This window comes from Pseudorasbora parva, chromosome 23 (genome assembly GCF_024679245.1).
Source record: "Pseudorasbora parva isolate DD20220531a chromosome 23, ASM2467924v1, whole genome shotgun sequence".
NCBI classification, from domain to species: domain Eukaryota; kingdom Metazoa; phylum Chordata; class Actinopteri; order Cypriniformes; family Gobionidae; genus Pseudorasbora; species Pseudorasbora parva.
This window is the reverse complement of record NC_090194.1, coordinates 5,999,952-6,024,169: the sequence shown is the minus strand read 5'-3', so window position 1 is coordinate 6,024,169 and position 24,218 is coordinate 5,999,952. Positions and strand designations below refer to the sequence as shown.

At 37.6% G+C, this 24,218-nt stretch overlaps 1 protein-coding gene across 3 annotated transcripts in view; it reads right to left on the bottom strand.

Moving 5' to 3' along the window:
• auts2a (activator of transcription and developmental regulator AUTS2 a) overlaps positions 1-18,899 on the bottom strand; it is a 381,444-nt gene extending 362,545 nt beyond the window's left edge. For 2 of the 3 annotated variants that reach the window (XM_067434083.1, XM_067434084.1), the window contains exon 1: positions 16,045-16,723. In XM_067434083.1, coding sequence (XP_067290184.1) covers positions 16,045-16,317 — 273 coding nt within the window. In that variant the 5' untranslated portion in view covers positions 16,318-16,723. Of the gene's footprint in view, positions 1-16,044; positions 16,746-18,615 lie in introns of those variants that run through there. The other variant, XM_067434082.1, reaches the window with a different exon arrangement.
• Between the last annotated feature and the right edge of the window lie 5,319 nt (positions 18,900-24,218).

Here is a 24,218-nt window from a genome sequence, read left to right as displayed (position 1 = left end):
ATCAAATAACTAACTAAAACTAAACTTATTTAAAAAACGAACACTTGAAATGAAATCATCGTGATGATAACTGCCTACAATGACATAAACTAACTTTGGGGAAAAAATATTTGAAGTGTAATTTGATTGAAGTGTAATTAACAATGCTTTTCAGGTTTTTATATGTCTAACATTAGTTTTTAGGTAGAGAAATTGAATTAAGTAGGCTAATCAAATGTAAAATAGCTGCATATTTAACTGTTTAAATTAAAGACTAATCCTTAAAAAAGCTATTCAATCAAGAGCAGTGAGTGATTCCTTATCTTTTCTTTGACATTAAACAGACAGCAGTAAAGGCTACTGCCCCTTTAAGACCTAATGGAAGGCTCTGCCTCGTCTTTCTCGACTGTATAAAGTCCTCGTAAGGCATATTCAGACTATGTCTGCTTGGATACTCATCAAGATGGACATGTTGACATACTTCTTGTGTGAGTTGGTCCGTTTAAGACTTGAAAGAGAACTCAATATTTGCGCGCTGTGAGACGAGTGCGCGCTTTCGGATGATGAACAGAGACAGATCAGCGTGCACGCTCTCATTCGCGTCTTCTCTGCACACGGGTGATGACGGTAAAAATGACTGCTCATATTCAATGACAATACGGCAGCACTTGCATGATTTCCGATTACGTGATCGGATCGGGACATCCCTAGTCCAAAGGTTAAATACTCTCATCCCATAAATTTTGCATCTGAAAGGGAAACTCCAACAAATACATATGCAAAGTCAGCCGTAAAAATAACTGTGCCCACACCTTTTCAGCACTCATTTTTCACTGTGCGACTATTAGATCCTGACAGTATGTCAGTAAATGCCCTGGCTCAAGCTGTTAGTAAATATGGCCCATGGTGTAAATCCATCACAGCAATTGTTTTTATTAAATCTAACATCTGTCCATGAAGTTTGTATTATTTACATTAAACTAGTAGTAGCTTAATCTATATTAAAATTCTAATTTAAATTAAAAAAAATAATAATAATAATAACAATAGTTATATTTTTTATTTTTTTCTGCTTGTCAGAACGAGTCCATATCCCATTTGACTCACATCATTCTGGAATGAAAACACCAGTGAGAGCCAACAGGAGGTCAGGGATGAGCTCCAGAGCTCCAAAGCAGAGGTTCTGCTGACAGACAGACAGCCTGAAGGCAAGCGTGGCATGTTGTGACATGGTAGAAAAAAATCACTTAAGCGATTTCAGTGGAGCAAACACCCAGACATTGAGGTGGGAAACTGGTGTGTGCCAAAATGAGCAAATATGGAAGAAAACTGTGACAAGCTATTTGCATAAAGCTTGATTAGGATGATCAAGTAGGACAACAAAACAAAAAACAGCTGGAATCTAACTGGAAATTGTGGATAAAATGGATAAAATGTGGATTTTAAATTGTTGATTTTAAATTGTGGATAAAATAAATGCAAACTAATTTAAACTAATTTTTAAACTAATTAACTACTGTTAATAAATAGTAAAATAATATACAACTAGTGGGATAAAGAAGCTGGTAATATAAAGTTAGATGAATGCTGTATTTATGAAAACTCAGTAATGCATCCTATTACGTTTCAGGCTGCTTTTATGCTCTCAGTCACACACAAAAACACACTCGCACATCCGCATATCTCTAGTCACAACACTGCATCACTTCTGTCATCTCAAATGACTCCAAAATGTTCTTCAGTTCTACGATTCAATTAGCACATAAAACATCTTGCCAAGCCAAATCCTGCCATTAGAAACAAGGCTTCCTCATTACTCTCCCACCAAGCACAAACTCGCTGGGCCTCTAAACTGCTCCTCATGCATAATTCAGCAGCTGCAAATATGGCATTTAGACAGGATGGCTGTTATGCATCGAACAGCAAGGGTCGGGTACAAACAGGAGGCTAAATGCGAAACGCTAATTCAGAAATGAGTCAGAGAAAATAGACACAGAAACAGCAGCTAACATGTTCACAGCAGTTCTTTTGGTGGAAGGTTTTTTTCTGTCCAAAATAAGCTCCGGTGATGATGGATTTGCATTTCCGGAAGAAATCAGTAAATCGTGCAAGTCGATTTAAGATTCTAAAACTTGCAGTAATTTTGTCCTTATTAAAATCATTTACATGAGATTAAGACTCCAGTATCAGTACCCCATTAAAGCAACAACCATAGAGCGTGGTTGAGATCACATGGCTACTACTCATTCCCTACTGAACACGGTTCCTCACGGACTAGAATTAATAATGGTTGACTACAAAAGTGTATTTATACAATGCCATGCACATTGTGCAAATGAACTACGAGAGCCCTGTCTGTGAATACATGCCCTTGCATTGTCCTCCTGTGTCTGCAAACATCGGGGCTGGACTTGCTCTTGACCCCAAACACTTCCGCTGACCAGCAAGCTGTTCCACACACACCTAATCAGTCACTTCAGGGAAAACAAAAGAGACTTGGAATGGAATTACACATTCGCCTCATGTGCCAACAGCGACAATTTAAACAATTACTTGGCATGTGTACGGGTTAACAGCATTAACAGGCTAATGTTTAGTTACAATAAAGGTGGCTTCTGCTCTGAAGTGGGAGGTGAAGAGATTTTAAGTTCTTGGCCACAAATTCTGCTTAGAAACTGAATTCACTTCAGATTCAAATGTGTTTACACTGAACAATCTGCATCTAGATGTTTAGATTCTTAAGGAATTGCTATTCCTAATTTTAGAGTTATGAATTTCAACGAGCCCTGTTAGTATTGCTTAAGATCGCATGGAACTCTTCCGTCACTGTTTCATGCATCATATAAAGTACAGAAATATCAACAGGCTGCAAATGTAAATCTAACGAGTGGGCTCCTTGTTCCCAATCATGCAATGTGAATCTGCATTGAATCTGCAATCTTAAAATATAACAATCAAAATATAAATTCTGGGATAGCTATAACCAAAATGTATAGGAGCCATTATGAATTTAGACTGACACACACAGTAATGAGATTCAAGGTTTAACACTGCTTTGAGAAATGCAAACTCTGTGGTTTGAAGATCTTGATGAATAGTAACAGGATATAAAATCAAGCCAAACAGCATCCCTGCATATGGCAAAAAACAGCTCTATCTGGCCAACAACAACTCAAAAGAAGGAAATTGCAATATGGGACATCATACAAAAGGTTGCAACTTGTGTCCCTCCTATAAACAACTGTAAAAATGTATTTATAAATGTATAACCAATGCCAACTTTTAGTACCATGTAGTAGGGGTGTGACAAGATCTCGTGCCACGAGATCTTGCGAGAGTAAAATACGAGTTTTTTTAGTTGAGGTGAAAAGCCGTCTTGCGTCTTATTGTCATGACAGAGCTATGTTTACATTACGCGTCCACTGTCATTTTGGTTTTTATAGAAATAAAAAACACTTTAATTCAGGAGGATAATGATCGCTTCAATTCCATCAGCTCATCCAATACGAGCTATTCAAAGCTGCATACTGTCTAGAAGACACTACATGTGTTTTTAAGCTATCTTCGAAATCATTAAAAAAGTATGTTCTATTTCTATAATTCAGAGGTACTACATCCGCCATGTTGTCATCGGCATGTGACCAACAACATCAGTTTTGTCACTTAAAATCCATTGATAAACCCTCTCCAATGGCCATGGCAAACACAAAAACTCTTCAAAATCTCACAGAAAGTAGTAAGTCATCATCTGCTTTATAGTAAGGAAGTAGGCATATTTGGATCCAGCATATTTGGTCTCATTTTGTCAGTAGGGGACAATATTGAAATGTCAACCTTGTTATCATGATTTTGTACACTAAACAACTGATTATTGAAATTGAAAGTCTATAGATATTTCAGTAATAAATTCTCTTAAAGACTGAGTCATGAGTACAAGGCTTTGTAATGTCAAATTAAACTGTCAACCCTATTACCTTTCTGAAGTCCCAAGAGATATTAATATCGGAATGTCTGTTCACACTAAGTGCAAATAGCTGCCTTGTTGGCAAGTACTATTCGCACTAGCTCTGCCTAACAATGCCTGGCTGTGCCAAACTAGGATTTTTTTTTTGTTTAAAACGCCTATAATTCAACTTCCTCAGTGGCGAAATCAGTAAAGTGTATAACTAATGATCATTGTTTTGTCACGATCAACACGGTTTCGAATCCACCTTTTGCAGAGCTTGCTCTTTTCTTATCACAAATCACATCAGAAAGGTATTAATTTTCAATAAAAATTAAGAAAATGTTCTAAATGTGGAAATAAAGAGCCTAACAACATTTTTAATCATAATAAAAGCATTTATTGGGTAGGGTTAGGGATAGGTGTAGGCAGGGCTTTAAGTGTTCTGTTTAGTGTAATAATTTAAATAATAATAATAATAATAATTCACACTATTATTGCATCCTGGTAATGTACAACAATACTGAGGAACAAATAGTATGTATCTGTCAAAGTATAAATTAAAGTATTAATTACATGTAATTAATATTTGTATTGCAAATAACTGCAACTTTATATGGTGTAAATAGAATATACACTCTAAAAAATGCTGGGTTAAAAACAACCCAAGTTGGGTTGAAAATGGACAAACCCATAAATTGGGTTGTTTGAATGGTTCCATTCACTGGGTTCAAACAACCAAATTTCTGGGTTTGCCCATTTTCAACCCAACTTGGGTTGTTTTTAACCCAGCATTTTTTAGAGTGTAACACTATTTTTACTTAGGAAATATAATCTACAGCTATTTGCACTTAAATATTAGTGTAAATATCTATTGCTAAGAAAATATGTTAATTTCACTGAGTGTTAATAGAATCTAGTTGCTATTAACACGGTGTAAACAGCATCTATCGCTATTTGCACTTAGTATATAGCAACTAGATTCTATTAACACTCAGTATAATTAATATATTTTCATATTGCAAATAGCTGTTGCTTATTAATATTCATTGCATTAATTATTAATATAATTAATATTCAACATATTTAGTACTTTACAAACCACCATCAAACTATATCATGGGTGCCTGTTTTGTAGAACGAACCACTAAAAGGACATGTAAGCCTGTTGGAGAAGAGAAATGGAGTGAGAAAGAAAGAGCGCGATCTCCCCTCACCTCCACTTGTCCTGTCTCAACCTGACTTTGTCTCGCATAAAGAAAGATCAAGTTGCTTTTGGGTGTGCGTGTATGAATCAGAGGACGGCACGCGTGAGAGGAAGGGTACGAGAAGAGGGCTTTGACACAGGCTCAAACACAAACCTGATTTGGAAATGCAGTGAGATCACTTATTGCCAGATGTTGGCAGGCAGAGAGCCAGAAGTTTTAACTTCATCCAGGTCTCTGTGAGCCTTCAACCCCTTACAACCCTGCTGTTCACAAACAAAGACAAGCACGAGCAACTGAACGGAGGGCTGTTCTCAATGTTTGCTCTTCACCGATGCCATTTTCAATTCCTTCACACAAGAGAACAGAGATAATGAATGAGGGCTGTCCCACCAGATACTAACTCACAGACGTGCCAGATGTATTATAAACCAACTCAGGCAAGCCAGTTATATTTGAATAAAAATGTCATTTGCCTAGGCATTAGCTGTGTGAGTTTGAGCAGCATATCTACTCTGTGCAGACTAGCCTTTTTGCAGCTAGAAGCATATGGGATAGACTTCAGGCTACATTTAACACCGCTATTTGATACATTATTTACGTCCACACAAAAGCAAAGAGCGGAGCGTATGCTCTGAGTGCGTCTCCGAAAAGGCAAGCATTGCTAGTACTATAGATCATTTTGGGGGAACAATGCTAACCTTAAAGGAATAGTTTGGGGTTCAGTATGCAAGTTCAAGTTTGAGCACATTTACCATTGTACTGCAAATTTTCGTGGGTGAAATCCAGTCCTTTCAATAGGAATCTGTGCAATCAGAAGCTTTGTGTGAAGACGAAAAATGTACCCTTGCAGATTTTTCTTGCATTCAAATTGGTCACGTAAATATGCTGCATTGACCCACAGAAAGTTGCTTAGTTTGAAAGTGACTTCTGTTTGAGGGGTGCGTTGCTGCACTATTGAAAATAGACAATGGGCCTTTTTTTTGCCTATAGCTGATATTCTGCTAATTTGACCACACCTTTCTATCTTAACCAACATTTGTGACATCATTTTTTTTTTAAAAATCGCACAATATCAGTTTATTTGCTATAGTTTAATAAATAGTAAAATATGACAAGAACTCAGAGTTTCAAAACAAATTCATCTTGATTTAAGGGTGGGAAAAAAAACTCATACTAGCCTTTTGTGTCACCATGACAACACAACCCTTTAGAGAGCTTCAAAGCTCAAATAACATGTTTAAACATAAAAATAATTCAAGTGCTTTCCTTTTAACCTGCATATTTCTGCTTTTACTTAAGGCCTCTCTGTAACCTTGATTTCTGTTTTTTGTTAAAGAAAGAAATGATCAACCTTATCACTAATGCTGTCAAATGAGCTTAACGTTTATTAAATTTTCTTTAAGTATTAGACTTCAGTATACGGCGACCCTGTGTTGGAAACATGGGTAAAGAAAAAATATTGGGTCAACTCCTACATTGTGGTGGTAGTGAGTTTTTTTTACAGACACACAGGTTGTTAACAGACACCACAGCAGCCAGCGAGACCAATACACACCATTTCATTTGAAAACTGTTAACATCTTAAACGTTTTTGTCGTTTTTAATTAAAAGCTACAAAGGCATCAGTGCATATCAGTGAACAGATGTTAGGAGAGTTTGGAGGAATGCTGAGTGCTAACTTCTCTCTCACACACACACACACACACACGTGCACACACTCACACACACACACACACACACACACACACACACACAGTGCACTATCCCCTCTGCACACCCTCACAGGGTCATTAATGATATTCTTGCCACACCATTTAAACATGAGAGCAAACATTTACTGTGGTTAACAGCCCTCTCGCAACACCCCAGTTATTACCACAGCTGCTGCTGCTGATTTAAAGAGTGCGTGTCTGGCACCTGGAAATAACCATAAAACAATGATTTACATATGTTTGTCTCTATGTAAAAGTCAATATGCATGCCTGTGTCGGACATCACACCTGGATGTGTCGATGGCAAAATTACATGTGCAGCTGTTGCACCGCTACTCGCGCCAGCATGCGATTAAAGCTCTTACAACAATTAACCTTCGTCACACCTGTACTTGTCGCAGCATTTAGCAAATTACCTGTCACAACCAAGTACATCTTTGTTTTTCGTTTTTTCCTTTACCAAGTACACAGTGTTATTTTCTTTTCGAAATGCCTCTAAAGATCAAATAAATGTCAGGTCACGGCTAATGTCGACAGTGATTGGATGATTGCTTTTAATGGAGCCCAAATGAGAGAAAACACGTTTGAACGACACTGCTAATTAATGAGTCGTTTCAAACTATTTTAATCATGCAGTAAGCAGACAACTCCTGCTGGGCAACTAAAGATTATTCAGTATTGATGACAGCTTGATATTTAGTCTAACTAGACACCTGTGAGATGTTTTAGACAATATACTGAGGTCTGGGTCTACAAACAACGCTTATCTATATTAAAATGAGATGCCACATGGTGATGATGACCTAGAATTTGATTCAGAAATTGAAATGTATGCTAAGTCTGAATTTGTATACTATTTATTGTGAATAGAATTAGAGATTAGATGTAGCATGCTCTATATCATATGTTAAAATAAATCAACAGTGCCTAGATAACATGCTTTTTTTCCTGCATTTTTAAAGTGTGCATCCATTTATGCTATTTGGGATGACCTTTTAAACTTAAAAGTTAACAATCATTAATTCATTTTAAAGGAAGTGTATGTAAGATTGTGGCCAAAACTGGTACTGGAATCACTATCCCCTCTCCCCCTCCCCCTGACTCGAGGTTGCCAGATAGGCTGCAGGATCAGCAGGAACGTTTGTAGCTGCAGCTGTGGTAACCAGATCAGATCTGGGAACCCGGATGCAGAAACACTACTGACTCGTGATTGGTAGATAGGTGGAGGGTGGAGCTTCAGGACAAAACATAAACATCAGTTGAGGGCTGCAACAACAACTTATAAATGACAATATCCTGGCCGGACTACTGTTGTCAGTGATATAAGTATTAAAATTAACATGATTTTTTAATGTCTGGTGACATATCAAGACCATTTTATGATTAATTGAAATAAATTTCTTACATACAGCTCCTTTAAAGACAATATTTAATCATTAAGGTTACAGGAATTTGGCTGATTGCTAATGCTTATATACAAATGCACTACACAAAGTAGTGTAGCTACCACCAATTTTACATTACTAGGAATAATACAACGTATCACTGTGTGTATCCACCTTATTTTTTACATAAGAGATTTTTTTTAGCTGTATAAAAAGTCTGCTATGCCGTTTGATATTACAAAATTGATTGCAAAGTGGTTTAGCCATTTATCATCATATTATTTTTATTTATTATAATCATGAACACATTTATTTGTAGTGCCAACAGTTTGACCGTTTACAGCACTGTTATTCGGTCACTTATTTATCTGCAGGATATCAGCTAACCCGAGACGAAAGTCTTGCACATTCTTCTGCATTGCAAGAGGAGGATACTAACATATAAAGAAAATATATATAACATAAAATTTTTCAATCACCAGCACAGTATAACCAGGACTTACTGTAATTCCACATATTGCTGATCTTCAGTTGCTCTCAGCATGTTTTGTATCTTTAATAAATCATTTTTTTACACTGTAGCTTCACTTGCAATCCCATATCATGCATTAAAAACCCTAAAACTGCAAAAGCATTGCTACACATTTGACTTGTGATACGCAGGAGTCTAAAGGAAATCAGAAGTGTAACTACAGCGTGATCCATCGGCTGCATTTAGCATGCCTTGGAGTGACAGGACAGTATATTTGATGTGTCAGTCATGGCTCCTGCAGCAATGTATTAATGCATATCACACATCGTATTCTGACAGTTTCAAATGAGGTCTAAATGAATATCGGCTGTCACTGCCATTAGTAGATATAAGCACTGTTAGGGAGGAAATTAATTGAAGGCTTAAAAAAGTGACACATATCATGCATAGAAATATTCAGAGCTGTTCTTGAAGAAAATCACCAGCAATTTTTGACACTAATGAAATTGGTGTTTTATGTATTTTCAAAGCAGCACATTCTTTCTTTATTCCAACATACTTATTGACAGACTTTGTACGTGTGTGTATTTTAACTAGGCACATGCAACATCAATCAACTCAGTGAAACAATATTCTTCTCAATGAAGAGTGTAATCAATTTCTCTATCCGTCTGCCTCTCTCTCCATCTTTCGATTTGTCTGTTTCCAACAGCAAAGAGACATCTACAGCTCAGAAAATCTATAGCCCGTCTCGCAATTCTGCTAAGACGACATTTCTGTCACAGTGCTTTTGACACGATTACATCACAATCATGTCATGACAGCGTAATACTTAAAACCCTAAAACGACTGAACAATGAGGAAAACAATTTCACAGCTCAAATAACACACGTTAAAAGAGTTTTTAAACAATAAGCTTTGCATTTGCTCACTGCTTTTAAATGCCACACAATTTCCCCCATTTACTTCCATTGTAAGAGTATTTTTATTTATTGGGTAACCAATTTTATTGAACCCCGAATAATCCTTTAAAGGAATAGTTCACCCAAAAATGAAGATATGCTTAAGCCAACCCTCAAGCCATCTGTATATGACTTTTGAATACAATCAGAATTATATTAAATTAAATTACATATAGTGGCTCTGCTCAGCTTCTTAATGGCATTGAATACTGCCTGAGATTTTGGAGCCACTATTCAATGCCATTATAAATCACGAAAGAGCCCAGATACCTGAAGTCAATAATTTAATCCCTTAAAACTCATCTTTGATCACCAAAATGATTGCTTTAAATTAACATGAATGTAATACTAATTAGCCCTGCCTCCACTCATTCACACTATCTCAGAAATTCACTCGCTTAACTTTTACTCAAGTTACTGTAGTAATCGCTGCACAATGGCATTGCTCTTCACAACGTCGGACACATAATGGTAAATAATATGATTAGTCCTTTGCTTGACTACGTTATCAAATAACTAATAATGTGTTGCTAATGTCAAACAAACCGTGTTCAAATTCGCCATCTCTGTCTGCTTTCTGAAAATCTCCTTAGAAATGATTTGAACATTTTACAATGTCCATAGAGAAAGGCATAAAGTTCAACATAACATCATAATATATATACCTCAAGGATTATTAGGAACACCTGTTCAGTTTCTCAATAATGCAGTAATCTAATCAACCAATCACATGGCAGTTGCTTCAATGCGTTTAGGGGTGTGGTCCTGGTCAAGACAATCTCCTGAACTCTGATCTGAATGTCAGAATGGGAAAGAAAGGTGATTTAAGTAATTATGAGCGTGGCATGGTTGTTGGTGCCAGACGGGCCGGTCTGAGTATTTCACAATCTGCTCAGTTACTGGGATTTTCACGCACAATCATTTCTAGGGTTTACAAAGAATGGTGTGAAAAGGGAAAAACATCCAGTATGCAGCAGTCCTGTGGGCGAAAATGCCTTGTTGATGCTAAAGGTCAGAGGAGAATGGACCGACTGATTCAAGCTGATAGAAGAGCAACTTTGACTGAAATAACCACTCGTTACAACCGAGGTGTACAGCAAAGCATCTGTGAAGCCACAACACACACAACCTTGAGGCGGATGGGCTACTACACTAGAAGATCCCACCGGGTACCACTCATCTCCACTACAAATAGGAAAAAGAGGCTACAATTTGCACAACCTCACCAAAATTGGACAGTTGAAGACTGGAAAAATGTTGCCTGGTCTGATGAGTCTCGATTTCTGTTGAGACATTCAGATGGTAGAGAGAGAATTTGGCATAAAAGATTGAGAACATGGATCCATGGAAATGGTGTTGACATGAATTTGCAGTTTGTCTTAAACCATATTAAAAACACCACACAGACATATAAACAACATTAAAAACCATCTAGCCACAGGGGTCTTTAATATAACTCTGATTGTTTTCAGATGAAAGAAGAAAGTCACCTAGAATGGCTTGAGGGTGTGTAATAAATTATGCAATCATTTTCATTTTTGGTTGTACTATTCCTTTAATGCCTCTTATACAAAACAATTAAGATTAAGAAGACTATTTACATTTAATGCAACACATTAACCGACCGTAACCCTTCATGAATGCATAACTGAGTTCATTCACATATCAAATGAATTACAAGTTGTCAGGATGCTTTTTGTCTTGCTGCGGCATTAGGCGAATACAGGCAAAAGATGTGCCCCTCTGGGCCTCATGCCAAACTCTCCTCCGGCCATGACCTAATTTCCACTTTCAACCATCCACTGCCTGGCACGATGGGTCCCCGCTCTGTCTTTTCCCTGTCTCTCTCTGAAATGCTCTTTTTTTTCTAGACCTGCATTTAAGATATTGCAGCCTGTGTAAATATTTATAAATGATAAAAGCTCAGTCTGAAATCATTAACGTGCCACTCATCAATTTAGCTAAAGAGGAGAACACAATGGAGTCGAAAACACAAAAAAAGAAACAGTAGATGCGTTCGCATTAAGATAAGAAAAGCCATTTTGATCGCCAGCTGAAAGAGAAAATCCATTGTGAAGAACAAACGCTTTGTGCTCATGTGCTAGAACATTAGCATTATTTACATTGACTGAACCATTTTCTTACGAGTGGATCAATGGCGTGGGGAACGCAGGCAGGGTGACTGCTGTTCTCAATCAAATGAGCTTGGCGCTTTACAACACAATGATCACATAAAGTGGTTTAAGGGCACCAGCGGTGCAGGCATTAAGTAATATTGAATTGGGGATGCAGAGGCGGGTAAGGGGGAGGAGGTTGAAACGATTACGTGGCAACTTTGTGCTCAGGGACCAAGGGGGAGGAGGTTTGTTGAGGCGGCCCAGGCCTGATGATTTAGTAATTTCTCAAAGTGGTGTAACACACTGCCTCTCAGGCCTGTCGTTCCAGCACTAAGCAGCATTAATAAACACCCGCCGCTGATGGCTCACTCCTATATGAGCGAGGCTGTCCACTGGAGTGGAACGAGTTTGATTTCATTGTGTCATTTGGGAATACCTGTACGAATTCTTCAAGAACCTCCTGGCAAATTGAGGACAAATTCCTGCTCAAATTGAAAGCATCAAGGGATTGATGTAAGAGTATGTAGAGGAAGAGAGAGGGAGGGGGACTGTTTAGATGAAATGGGATAAAGAGAGAATAGGTGTATTGGATAGGGGTGTAAAAATATTCAAACAGACTGGAAAAAACACAATACACAAACCACGGTACGTACTGCTGCCCCATTATTGAGGCTGACCTTGCTTATTTTACCAAACAAATTTTTCTTCCTTTACATTAGATTTAATAGCAATAGGGGTGTAACGGTACACAAAATCATCCAGCTAATTTTTGGTACATGTCTTGACGAATACAGCGTTATAGCCTATCCACCATTAGCCACCACTAAACACAATAATCTCTGCATCTTGTTACTTCGATAAGAAAAGTGTCATCTTTTAGATTCTGTCCATTTTATCACAAAATGCAAACAGGTTTTGATGCTATTTTATGGTAGATGACAGATCACGGATCGTGGCAACACGAGCGAACGCTATCATCTCTTACTCTTATAGTTACGGAATAAACATGAATGAACATCTGAAGCTAAAGTATCAAAAGATACAGTACTTACTGAAACGTATCATATCTTGTGTAATTGCTCAATCAGCGTTTCAACCACAGAAAGACGTCAATAAAACAGCTTGTCACATAGCATCACATTTACCTCAGGCAAGTGATTCAGTGTCCACACTTTAAACTCGCTAGAGAAATCTTTCTCTAAATATATGCACTATATAAGCCTACATATATATTATATTCTACTTAAACTGTTAGTGATGTCTTATTATATGTTTAAAAAAAAAAACGGTCATGAAAATGATATCCACTGAGTAAATGACTATTTTTAACAACGAATTGGAATAGAAACATTTTATAAAGAGATTTTAAAGTTAATATAAGAAATGTGTAATGTACATGTTTGCATACAATTTGTTATTTGGGTGTTGACTATGATATCTAAAAATAAATAGCATCTAAATTAAGGCTAATATTTTTTGCGCTGCGGTTAACCTTTAATACTATAGTAATGTGCAAGTAAGGGCTCCCTATATGATTTAAAGCATTAGCAGGGATTTAAAAAAAAAAAAGTATCCTTAAACTTTTTTATTAAAGAGAGACATACTTTGTTCAGTGTAAAACATCTTAAAATAGCTTTTTTATGTTTAGGTGTCTGCCTCCTGCTGTACTGACCTTAAAAACGAGGTACAGGCCAAACTGTGAGTTTTGTGTACCATTACTCCTTTAGTATTAGATAAAAGTAAGATGGATCTGACGTAATGTAAACGCCGATTCATATGGACAAAAAAAACTGTTGCTACATCTATGGGCCAAAATCACAACAGCAAACAACCAGGGCACAACTAATATTAACATCCCCATACTGCTATAATTTCATGAGAAAAAAAGAAAATAAAATCAATAAAGTTGGTGCTGTGGCACAGCAGTTTGCACTGATGCATTGAACTCTGGTGCTCATGTGGAAAACGTGAGTCCAGGTCGTGTGATTTCCCTATCCGGTTTCCCACTCAAAATTGTACAATGGTTTTTCTATATACCATCAATAATAATGGCAACAAAAAAAACAAGAATTACACTTTGAATAGGCCGAATACGTTAGATTTGGCTAGCTGCACTGGCTCATTAAGTCCAATGGTCATCTGTATGAATGAGAATGAAGCGGATCACTAACATGCAGGATCTAGACCGTGAGCTTCTAAATGAAGCAAGATGAGAGAGAGCATGCAGGGGACGGCAATAAGTCACAGATCCCAAAACAGTGAAGAGCGGTGAATGAGATGTCACCCCTGGAGAACTGCGCCTGCGGTTCACAGCGCTGGCGTGACAGCGTAAGCTGCTGACGGGCTCCTTTCACAGATTACTGTAGTAAACATCCAGCACAATGCAACAGCATCTGTAGGGGATGTGAGGGTAAAGCGTGCAAAGATTTGTCGTGTCAGACTGTTGGGCTTTTAACAGCAAGAGCGACGCTGAAAGTCAGGATGACACTCTACAGATGTCCTGTCAAGACTGACAAATAAAACCATGGCGAGGGCAAATGCTGCCTTCAAGTGCTCCTGGAAGCACCTACGATATGACACATCAAAAGTCAGGAACAAAATATGGAAGTGACAGTGAATGACAGAAAAAAAAAACATAAGTGAACACACCTGCATCATTATACCCAAACTGTTTTAATATACCATTTACTGCTTCCAGCCAAGAAGTTCTTATAAATGGAAAAGGCTATTTGTTAGAAGGACAAACAATTTGAATGTCTGGTAGTGTGTGATCCTCGTCGTTTAATGTATGATGCAGTTTTTCTCTGTAACAGTGTATGATACCCATCTGTTCAGATGTTAAAAGTCATGTAGTGTATTCCAGCCTTTACTTTCAACTTCAAAACTCAGGTATAATTGTGAAATTCAGAGTTTCCCACTGATAAAACTAATTTGACTTGGTAATTTCCGTGCATGTAATAGATCTCCAACATCACTTGATGGCTGTATAAAGTCTTAAACTCATATGGCAGTTTTACCAACAAACAGAACAATAATAAACATCCACACACTACCCATTTGATCAATCGGCCTAGAATGTGTGTAACAGACCAAAGCAGCTTGTTTAGTTTGAGTATGAATGCTGTCAAAAGGAGTTAGAGATATAGATGCCATAGCTGTAGCTAACTTGGCTTGTGCATCCAACCCTTATTTCAAACATATGAAGTTTGAATTTCACTTCAAGCCATTCAGAACTAATACATTTCTGTATCATTATTACATATCACGCCTGTACTCTGTAATATACTCTTACATATAATTCTGTAGTCAAAATGAGACTATTGCAAAATTTTAATGATTTACAGCTTTAGTTCAAAACCTAGATGAGCTGAAATTATTCTTTCTATGTTATATTTTTCATTGATCATCTCAAATTAGACAAGGCTTTGCCCAAGATGTCTGTTTAAGTTCTTTTTAGCAGAATTATCTTTCTTACCAAAAGTCTGTGACTAAAATGGCTGAAATCTGTGACCTGAACATCTACAAATAGCTGCATCTGCGTTTTCAACTTAACCACAAGACATGAACACCTTTTGCTAACATATCATTTCTATTAATGATGACATAAAGTAAGTACATTTATATTTAATTCTTAGTATTCAAGCATCAAGTTTGATCTAAAACAAAGTCTTCAACATTCTCAAAACAGCATCGTAAAGCAGAGATATACTCAACTACAGCTGTGTCCAAATGACACTATGCACTATACTCAAACTGTCAAGTGTATGAATTTTATATGGTTATTTGTCATCCAGTGTCAGTGCCCTCATCGTCTTCTACACAAAGAAAGCTCCAATAGTTGAGTGCATGAAGTGTTTCACATTCCTCAGTGCTTTTTCAGTTAAATAAGTGCATCATCCAGGTATTTGAAGTGCACTTCTTGTTGGAATTTCTAGTGTGAACACTCTACACACAAAGTATTTATAATTCAAAATGGCATAGTATAGTGCATAAGTATGTCTTACGTCTTTGGCAGGAAAATGACATATAAAGCCACATCTGCTTGAATCACAAACACACTCACAGAGGAACAACAGAAAATCCAATACTGTGCAAACAGACCCAGGCAATTAGAGTCCAGAAAGAAGCAGTCGACAGACAATAATAAAGCAGTCATTATACGGTCACTGAGTTTTTCACTGCCAAACCAAACAAGCACTTCCAAAAGCAGCAGTCAAAAACACATTCACACGAAAGCCGCCGTACAAGGCTACCCTGATCCCTTACCTCAAGAGCTTCCAACGTCATAAATCCCGATATTGAGAACCCGTCGATGATGTCCTCCTCGGCAGAGGTAGACTCCTTCCTCTTCCTCCTCGGTGGCCTGGGTCGTGAGGAGGAGGAGGGCTTAGTGCTGTTTTCCCTCTCAGAATCCGAGGATAATCGAAGCACGGAGCCCCGGACATGGTTATTCCTGATCCCGTTAGACATCCGCTCCCGGTCTCGCACCGACCGAGACTTCCGCTTTTTCCGGATCCCGCTGCACCGCGGGCCATCCATTTCACCAGATGACACACTCAACCGACCACTTCCTAGAAGGAGGTTCTCGTCTCAAGCTCAGTTGTGGATGCAGAACTCCCAACAAACACCTGTAATTGAACGCTTAATAACCGAACTCCAGCAAGAGGTGTGCTATTATCCAAATTCCACAACCGGCTGAGGTTATGTGACTTTGCTTGAAATGCAATACGCACATGAGATTCCAGAAGGACAAATGCATATATCCACAAGCACAGAAATCCAAAATAGAATCCTGTTATGGGTTGCCAAACTGGAAAGTATCCAAACTTCCAAATTCAGCCCACGTTTAAGGGAAGCAAACGGGCAGATCACTTGAAGTGTCTTCCAACGGAGCTGTAACAGGTCTCCACATGGCTGTCCTCACGGACCCAACACTCTGTTTAAGTGCAGTCTGACACCTTCCCATCCTACAAGTCAAAGAGATAGAGAGCAGATGTTTGAGATGTTCTCTATAAGAGCATTCCCAGAATCCCCACCCTTGGCTATACATGGGAATATATCATGCAGGCGTATGAACAAAGTAATTTTCACAATACATTTAAAGATCATCTTAAGATGCTTTCCTTTTGATCTAATTCCACAATGAATACAGACACTTTTACATTTCTGTCTTCCTAGATCTTATAGTATCTTGAAAGGAAACAAAATCTGTTGTAGGAAATTATTCAGAATGTGTTCTTTCAGATTAAATACATCATATAATGAGCCATTTACAGAGCTGAGTCTAGATCTCCTGTATTACATATTCAAGAGCTTATATTTCTCCTCCTGCACAGTCATTATTCTGAGACTGCTATAACCGGAGACAGGCGGAATAAAATTATTCATTTTTCTTAACGGAGCTGTATATCAAGAGAAAAAAAAATGTTCTCACAGCAAATTTTAGTTCAACTGAGTACACTGACGGAACATTTATGGCTTACTTCAAGTCATCTCTTCTATAGTTACATTCATGCACTTAAAAATTCCAACAGCCAAAAACAGTCATTCTGCACTTTACTGATAATCTCTACTGAGAGTTCCTCTGTTTATTTCTCAATGTCATCAAACTACAGATAAAACACTAAAAAAAGGTTCAATATAACTAAATCTGCCACATTCAGGGTTGTCAAACAGAAGTTGGGTTCTTCTCGGATTATATAAATAACAAATATTAGCAAACCAAGGCCTGCACAGCGGAAATTATTCTTTCTACGCATTATTTTCCATTAATCTCAAAAAGAGACAAGGCTTTGCCCAACATAATAAATAATTGCAGTGTTCATGTATAATGTTCTGTCATTATAAAGTTGCTTGAGTCGTTTGTTTTTTTAAACTAATGAAGCTTTTTTAGCAGAATCATCTTTTTCTACCATAAGGCTGTGGATAAAATGTATTTTATAATACATGATGTCATATATGATATCATAATCATCCATCTTCAAATTCACCAGATGACATTAACACCTTCGGTAGCTACATTAGGACAAACTTCAACACATGACAGAACACATACAGCATCTACTGTACATTATGACATCATAATCATCTATCAACTGCACTAAATCAGCAGCTACACTAACATCATAATCAAGCGTCAACTTAAAACATTATCAATGGCATTCAATCATCTACATTTTGGTAATCAGCCAAAAAAAATGTATCTATACTAGATAGCATGAACACTGACAACATAATTATCTTCACCAAATCACCGGCTACATTATGACATCATAATCAAGCATCAACTTAAAAATTATCATGTTAAATCACAAATAGAAACGTAAACTATACTAGATAAAGACTTACAACAGCTATACTGACATCATAATCAAGCATCAAGTGCAAACTTCACAAGATGACACGAAAACGCACAGCAGCTACATTATGACATCATAGACATCCATCAACTTAAACTTCACTAGCCACCAACCTTCATCTGCCTTAAAAATACACCCCTAACAAACCACTGAATATCAGCATTGCAATCTGACTTTTTGCCAATTATATATGCATTCCAGTAACATTTTACCAACAGCTTTATCAATAGTCCCGGTTAGCTATTATTACAAAAATATTTCCCAATCACATATCCCTTGAACCTGATGATGCCCTGTGCTGGCACTCCTGTCAGACGCGCGCGCACACACACACACACTCACACACGCACGCACGCCAAATATATAAATGGTTTTAATGTATTTACACTCCCTGCCAGCCCTCCCTTCACTCTCGCTGCCTTCTATGAGTCCTTTTTGTCTCTCTCTTTTTCTCTCTCCGTCAGTAAATCTCACGCACCGTGGCAGGTCCAGCCCACAGCAGCAGCAGCGCCTGGCACTGCCTCCTTCAGCTCTAGATCCACCAAAACACAAAGCCTGCCTTCTCTCCTGCAGGACAAAAGCAACACATGCAAAGCCTGGCGAGTGGAGAAGGGCCGTCCGAGCGAGTCGTCGACATTCGGAAAGCGCGCTACTCTAGAACGGAAAACAAAAGAGAATTTTTTTCCACAAACAAATAAATCCTGCAAGGAAGCGAAGCTGCTCCTCTCCGCGAGTCCGTGCTTCAGGATCCCAGAGCGAGCGGGGACCGGGCGGATTGATACAGTACTGCCGCAGTGCCGCTTTACAGGCGATCCGCTTCCTCAGCGCATAATAGTGCTGCGCTCTCACAGAGGGGAGCAATGGGTTTAAATGCACGAGACATTACTTTTAGAGATTATATCATAGCAAACACTCTAAATGTAATTTAACATACCATGCGTTTCCATAACATTGCCGTCTGCGCTGATTATCAAAATAATGAAAATAATTGCATTCTGTATGGTGCTGATTACTTGATTGATGCCTTAAATTAGGGTGCGAATTAGTGTGTTTAACTCCGTCTATTTACAGGCTTAAACAGAGCAGAAGTATACCTTTTAATTCAGTATTCATACAGTATTCAAAGAACGTTCAATAGTGTTTAAGACACCATACAATTCAATTACAAGTTATATATTGTTCCTTTCTTAAATGCACAATAGGCCTATGTAAGATTTTAGGATTAAAATTTCCAAAAAACATTATATATTAAATATAAGTTATATATTTTGTTGACTTGTGTAGGCCTACTTGCACTATCCCAAACATTCACAAGAATGTTTAAATCCAGAGAAATAAGCAACTTTAACCAGGATACATACCCGTGCATCAATGACATCAACATTATACCGTTTTTGGATCATTTTTATGTAGAAAGCATGGAAACGCCAAAGACGCTTTAATATATGATGTGTTTTATTAGATGGGTGAGAAACTGTTTGGATATACAGAACACTAATCATTGTTATATAGCTCAACATTTTATTGTTATAAATCTCGTTTTCTTGATTTACCGCAAGTAGCATGTTTTACAATGCCTATTATTGTTCTAGTGTGTAACAAGTGTCTCATAGTAGCCGCCAAGCGAACGCACACAGTAGCATAATAACATAACTTTCAACATGTATCTAAACAACTCAAATGTATCTAAAATGATAAAACAACGCTGCGTCATCACCCCATATATACGCATGAGTGCCTGTGCTTGTCTGCAGCGTAATACAAGCTCTCCGAAATCCAGGCACAATCAAGCTACGCCTTTGTTTTGAATAAGCAGCCTCTAGCAGCAAAAAATTACATATTGTGGCTTTAATGTCTTTCAGCATCCCCATTTCACTGCCTTTTGCACAAATTATGACAATGAAAACCATTGTATATTGTCTTGATTGATGAACTGATTGTGAATCAATTAAATGCATTTGAGTTGATGCTTTAAAACTTGCAGCAGGGAATGTTCTCTTAATTTCCAAACAACATTTGCTTCTAGCACACTGACATGAAAAAAATTTAATATAGGCTACTTTGCACGCTGAATCACTGCATAGGCAAACCAAGCCGATTTATTTACAGACAAGTTAGAGAGAAAAAAAGGAGAAACCTATCAGTAGTTTATAAGGCACATTGTCCCTTTATGTTCTTCCATCTGTCCAACCGCACAGTGTGATGACTCAGACCTTATTGGCACCCATGAATCAGTGAAAACAATCCTGAAATTTACAGCACCTAAACTTACTGGCTGCTAATCAGACTTAGTAATTGCACAGGCTATTAAATCTTCATCCGGCAACCCATAGGTTTTCAACCAGAACTCTGATCCAGCTAAAGAGCAGCATACATTTCTTTCAAGCCATCGCATCTGATCAATGCACAACGCATTTCAAAGTGTTTTATCATGCTATAAAAAACACTTTAAAAAGTCACTGCATAATCAAAAATGTGTTCAATGGCTGTGCGTGACTATATATGCCTCTTACACTGTGACGATTTGGGAATTTCTAACTGCTATTAGGCAAAATGCATAATCAATTAAGCCTTCAAATCCATCATTTACACTTACACGTTTCGAATAAGAAAGACGTTCTCCTTTATACTATTAATATTGCTTTCATTATGTAACATGAACAGGTTTTCCCTTTTGGCCAACCCAGGGGTGACCTAACACACCCCTGCTACTGTATCAAACCGCACTGAAACCGGAGCCTAACTTTACTTATTCAAAATGTTTGTGCAGTCAAGAGCGGTACAGCTGCTGCTAGATGGAGTAAAATGCTCCCTGCGAGACATAATGATACTCGAGGCAAACCATTGTGTTATATTCAGATATTTAACCATTTCTAATGGTTTTAATTGCATCAGAAGTTATTCATTATAGGACGTGGATTGTAATAACTAAGAGAAAAAGCAACAGAAAAAAGGTATATGTCATGTTTTTATAATGTTTTACACTAATTTCATAAAATAAAACACTATTCTCAATGAAAAATCAATGCAGACCTTTTAGGTTAGGGACCCAAGAGACGAACGGAGGTCATATCAGATTTAGTTTTTTTTTGTTAATTTTTTAAGAAACAAACAATATACAATTCTCTTTGTAGAAGGAGCTATTCAACTTATGAGTGAGTTCACCCACTTGATCTGTTTGATCCATCTTTTACACACCCCGATAGAAAACACGCAATCATTTACTCCTGCCACACTCATGCCTCGTTGTAAAGAGCACAGTGCAACGCTTCAAGCAAGTATGACTCTGCAAAACATTCCACCATGTAAACTGTCAAGCATCAAGATATGGATTTTCTACTAGAGGTCCTGCAGTCCTGGAAATTTATTCAGCTAATACAGTGTGTTCTAAAGAGTGGGACGGTACAATACCGGGCATATTTATATAGCGTATAGATCTATGACTCTACGCTCCTCTGCCTGTGATTAATAGACCAATACAGTCAAGCATAATAATGTGAATGTATCAAGTAAATGTGTGTGTGAGCAGGGAGAAAAATAGAACCTTTTCTACTTAAAATCGCAGCATTCCGCAACTCTATTAAATTGATTTTTAAAGCAACAATTGTGTCAGAGCATAACACGCATTGCTTAATTCATTCTCGTGCAATCAGACCAATATTGTCCTCACCCCATCATTAACCAAATGCCTCATTTGCACTTTCATTAGCTATAAAGATTTTTCATTCTTTCTGGCACCCGTTGGAGAGTCACTGTAACGATTTGCATGCTGTGTATCCATAGTGTTTTTATCGATGTTGTCTGAAATAACAGAGCGAGCTCTTCTATCTGCTCCCCGGGAGAGAAGGGATGGAACAGCTGTCTCCTTGACACCAGATGGGCGGGACTGATTTTGCCGTCCATTTGTGAGTTTTTAATTAGTCAGTAAAACACTCTAAATAGGCTGATGGAAAAAAGCAGATGATGAAAGAAATGATGAAATATTCAGACATTGATCCATTTGTAATCATTTATTATTTTGATTCTATAAGCAGTTATTCATTATATGATGTTATTCATTATTCATTATATGATGTGGAGTGGCATCACTATTTTAGAAAAGCAGGGGAAAGGTATACTGCAGAGCTGCACAATTCTGCATCAATTCAGAGACATGATTTGATTTGATTTTTATTTCAATAGAGATTCTGAATAGACAACTAAAAAACGTATTTATTAAAGGTTCTCACAAAATGTTAATGGCTGCAGTTAAATGAATTCATTATTATTTTTAAAAATCAGTTTGAATGAATGCAAGGATTCAATGACTCACTCATAAAGACTTGACTTGTCTCATCACTGGATGAATTAGCATTTTTGAACAATTCAATGACAAATCTCTTTTTAAGTCACTTGTCGCCACCTACTGGCGTAACAATGTAATTTTTGCAATCTTTATTAGGTGATTATGATCGCTACATCAGGGTTTATATCCGAGCTATAAACACTTATCCTTGTAATTCTCCAATCATTTGAATTACTTTAACACAGAAATAACAATACTGCATGTTTGAAAAGACTGATTGTGAAGCCGTTTCATACCTGACAATGACAATAGACAACAATTACAAACATGACAATTACTCTCTCTGGCTCAGCAGCAGCACCAACGCAGATTCAAATGTTCCAATGTGATCGTACTTGTCAAATGTCTAACAGACAGCCGAATCATTGTCATTTAGGAATAAGGATTTTTGAATTTTGAATTTGCAGCTCCAGTATAGCTCTTCTTGCCAGTATTTTACACAAATAATTTACAATACAACAAATTATCATACAAATACACATATACAAATGCGATACAATTGTCATCTAAATGTCTGTTTTCCTTTTACAGTATTAGCAAATATCTTGATCATATCAACAAAAAACAAAAAAAGGGCAAAAACTAGCCTAGAAATCTAGACGCACCCTAGCGGCAGCAAATCTAATCTGCCGCGAGTATCGTCTAGCAACTCTCAATATCTTCTGAGCTGTAAAAGCCAAACTCTGGTCGGGCCAATCACATCGTGTATAGAGTCGGTGGGCGGGGCTTAACATAATGACAGCCGAGTTGCGTTTGCGTGCTTCTAGTAAACACAGAAACTGGTGAACGGTGGTCTTTCGAATTAGCTTTTACTGCGACTCTGGAAGACTTAGAGTTGAGCTTTTCTCTGAGAAAAGAACAAAGAACGGCACTGAAGTCATGGGAAGATGTGTTCTGAGTTTTGTCGACCAGATACGGCGAAAGTTTAATCTTTCAACAAGCTCTGTTTCACCTTCGTTGCTCTGGTTGGTGTAGTGCTATCCTATCTCGTGCAGAGGGAGTTTGAAAGACAACCGTTTATCCCGCCCCTCAGATTGAGCTGTCAATGGTGAGTTTCCAGACCAAACATCTTGATGTAGGTCTGGCTTGTCAGGCTTGGCAAAAACCCCTACGTGTTTAGCACTTAAAAAAAGCAAAGCAAATATGTTGTCTCAAAAATGTCGATCTTTCACTTTTTGTCATGTCTGGATCGATGTCAGCAACAATTTTTTTTAATCCTTTTTGAGATGTTGTCATATTGGAAACATATATGTCTGCACTGATAACACACTCAGAACTCAGCATGAAAGATCACATGTACAGTACACACACACACTGCATCGACACATGTTTATATATAGTGGTGGATGTGCTTGCCTTTGGAAAGCTTGTTTATTTTTAGCCCTAATGCAGTCTTAACGGCAGAGCATTACAAGTGTATGTGAAAGTGAAGTAATTTATTCCCCAGCCCCAATGGACAAAATGATTACCAAAGCAACAATGATGTTTAAGCAATGTTAGCATTTCCTCATATTTATATGCAGCAAGAAGCTGAGTTCAGTTCACAAATACATAATACTGATGGACCATTTACACTCAGATACAACATCCAAGGCCACCTGCTCTCTACCCGAACAACTGTCTACTTCCAGACTTCAAAACATTTCATCCAAATAAACACTCAAGTGACCTTATGTAAAAATTACTTGAATACTGGAGGACACTTACAGAACTTTTTTCAAACATGGACAGCAAAC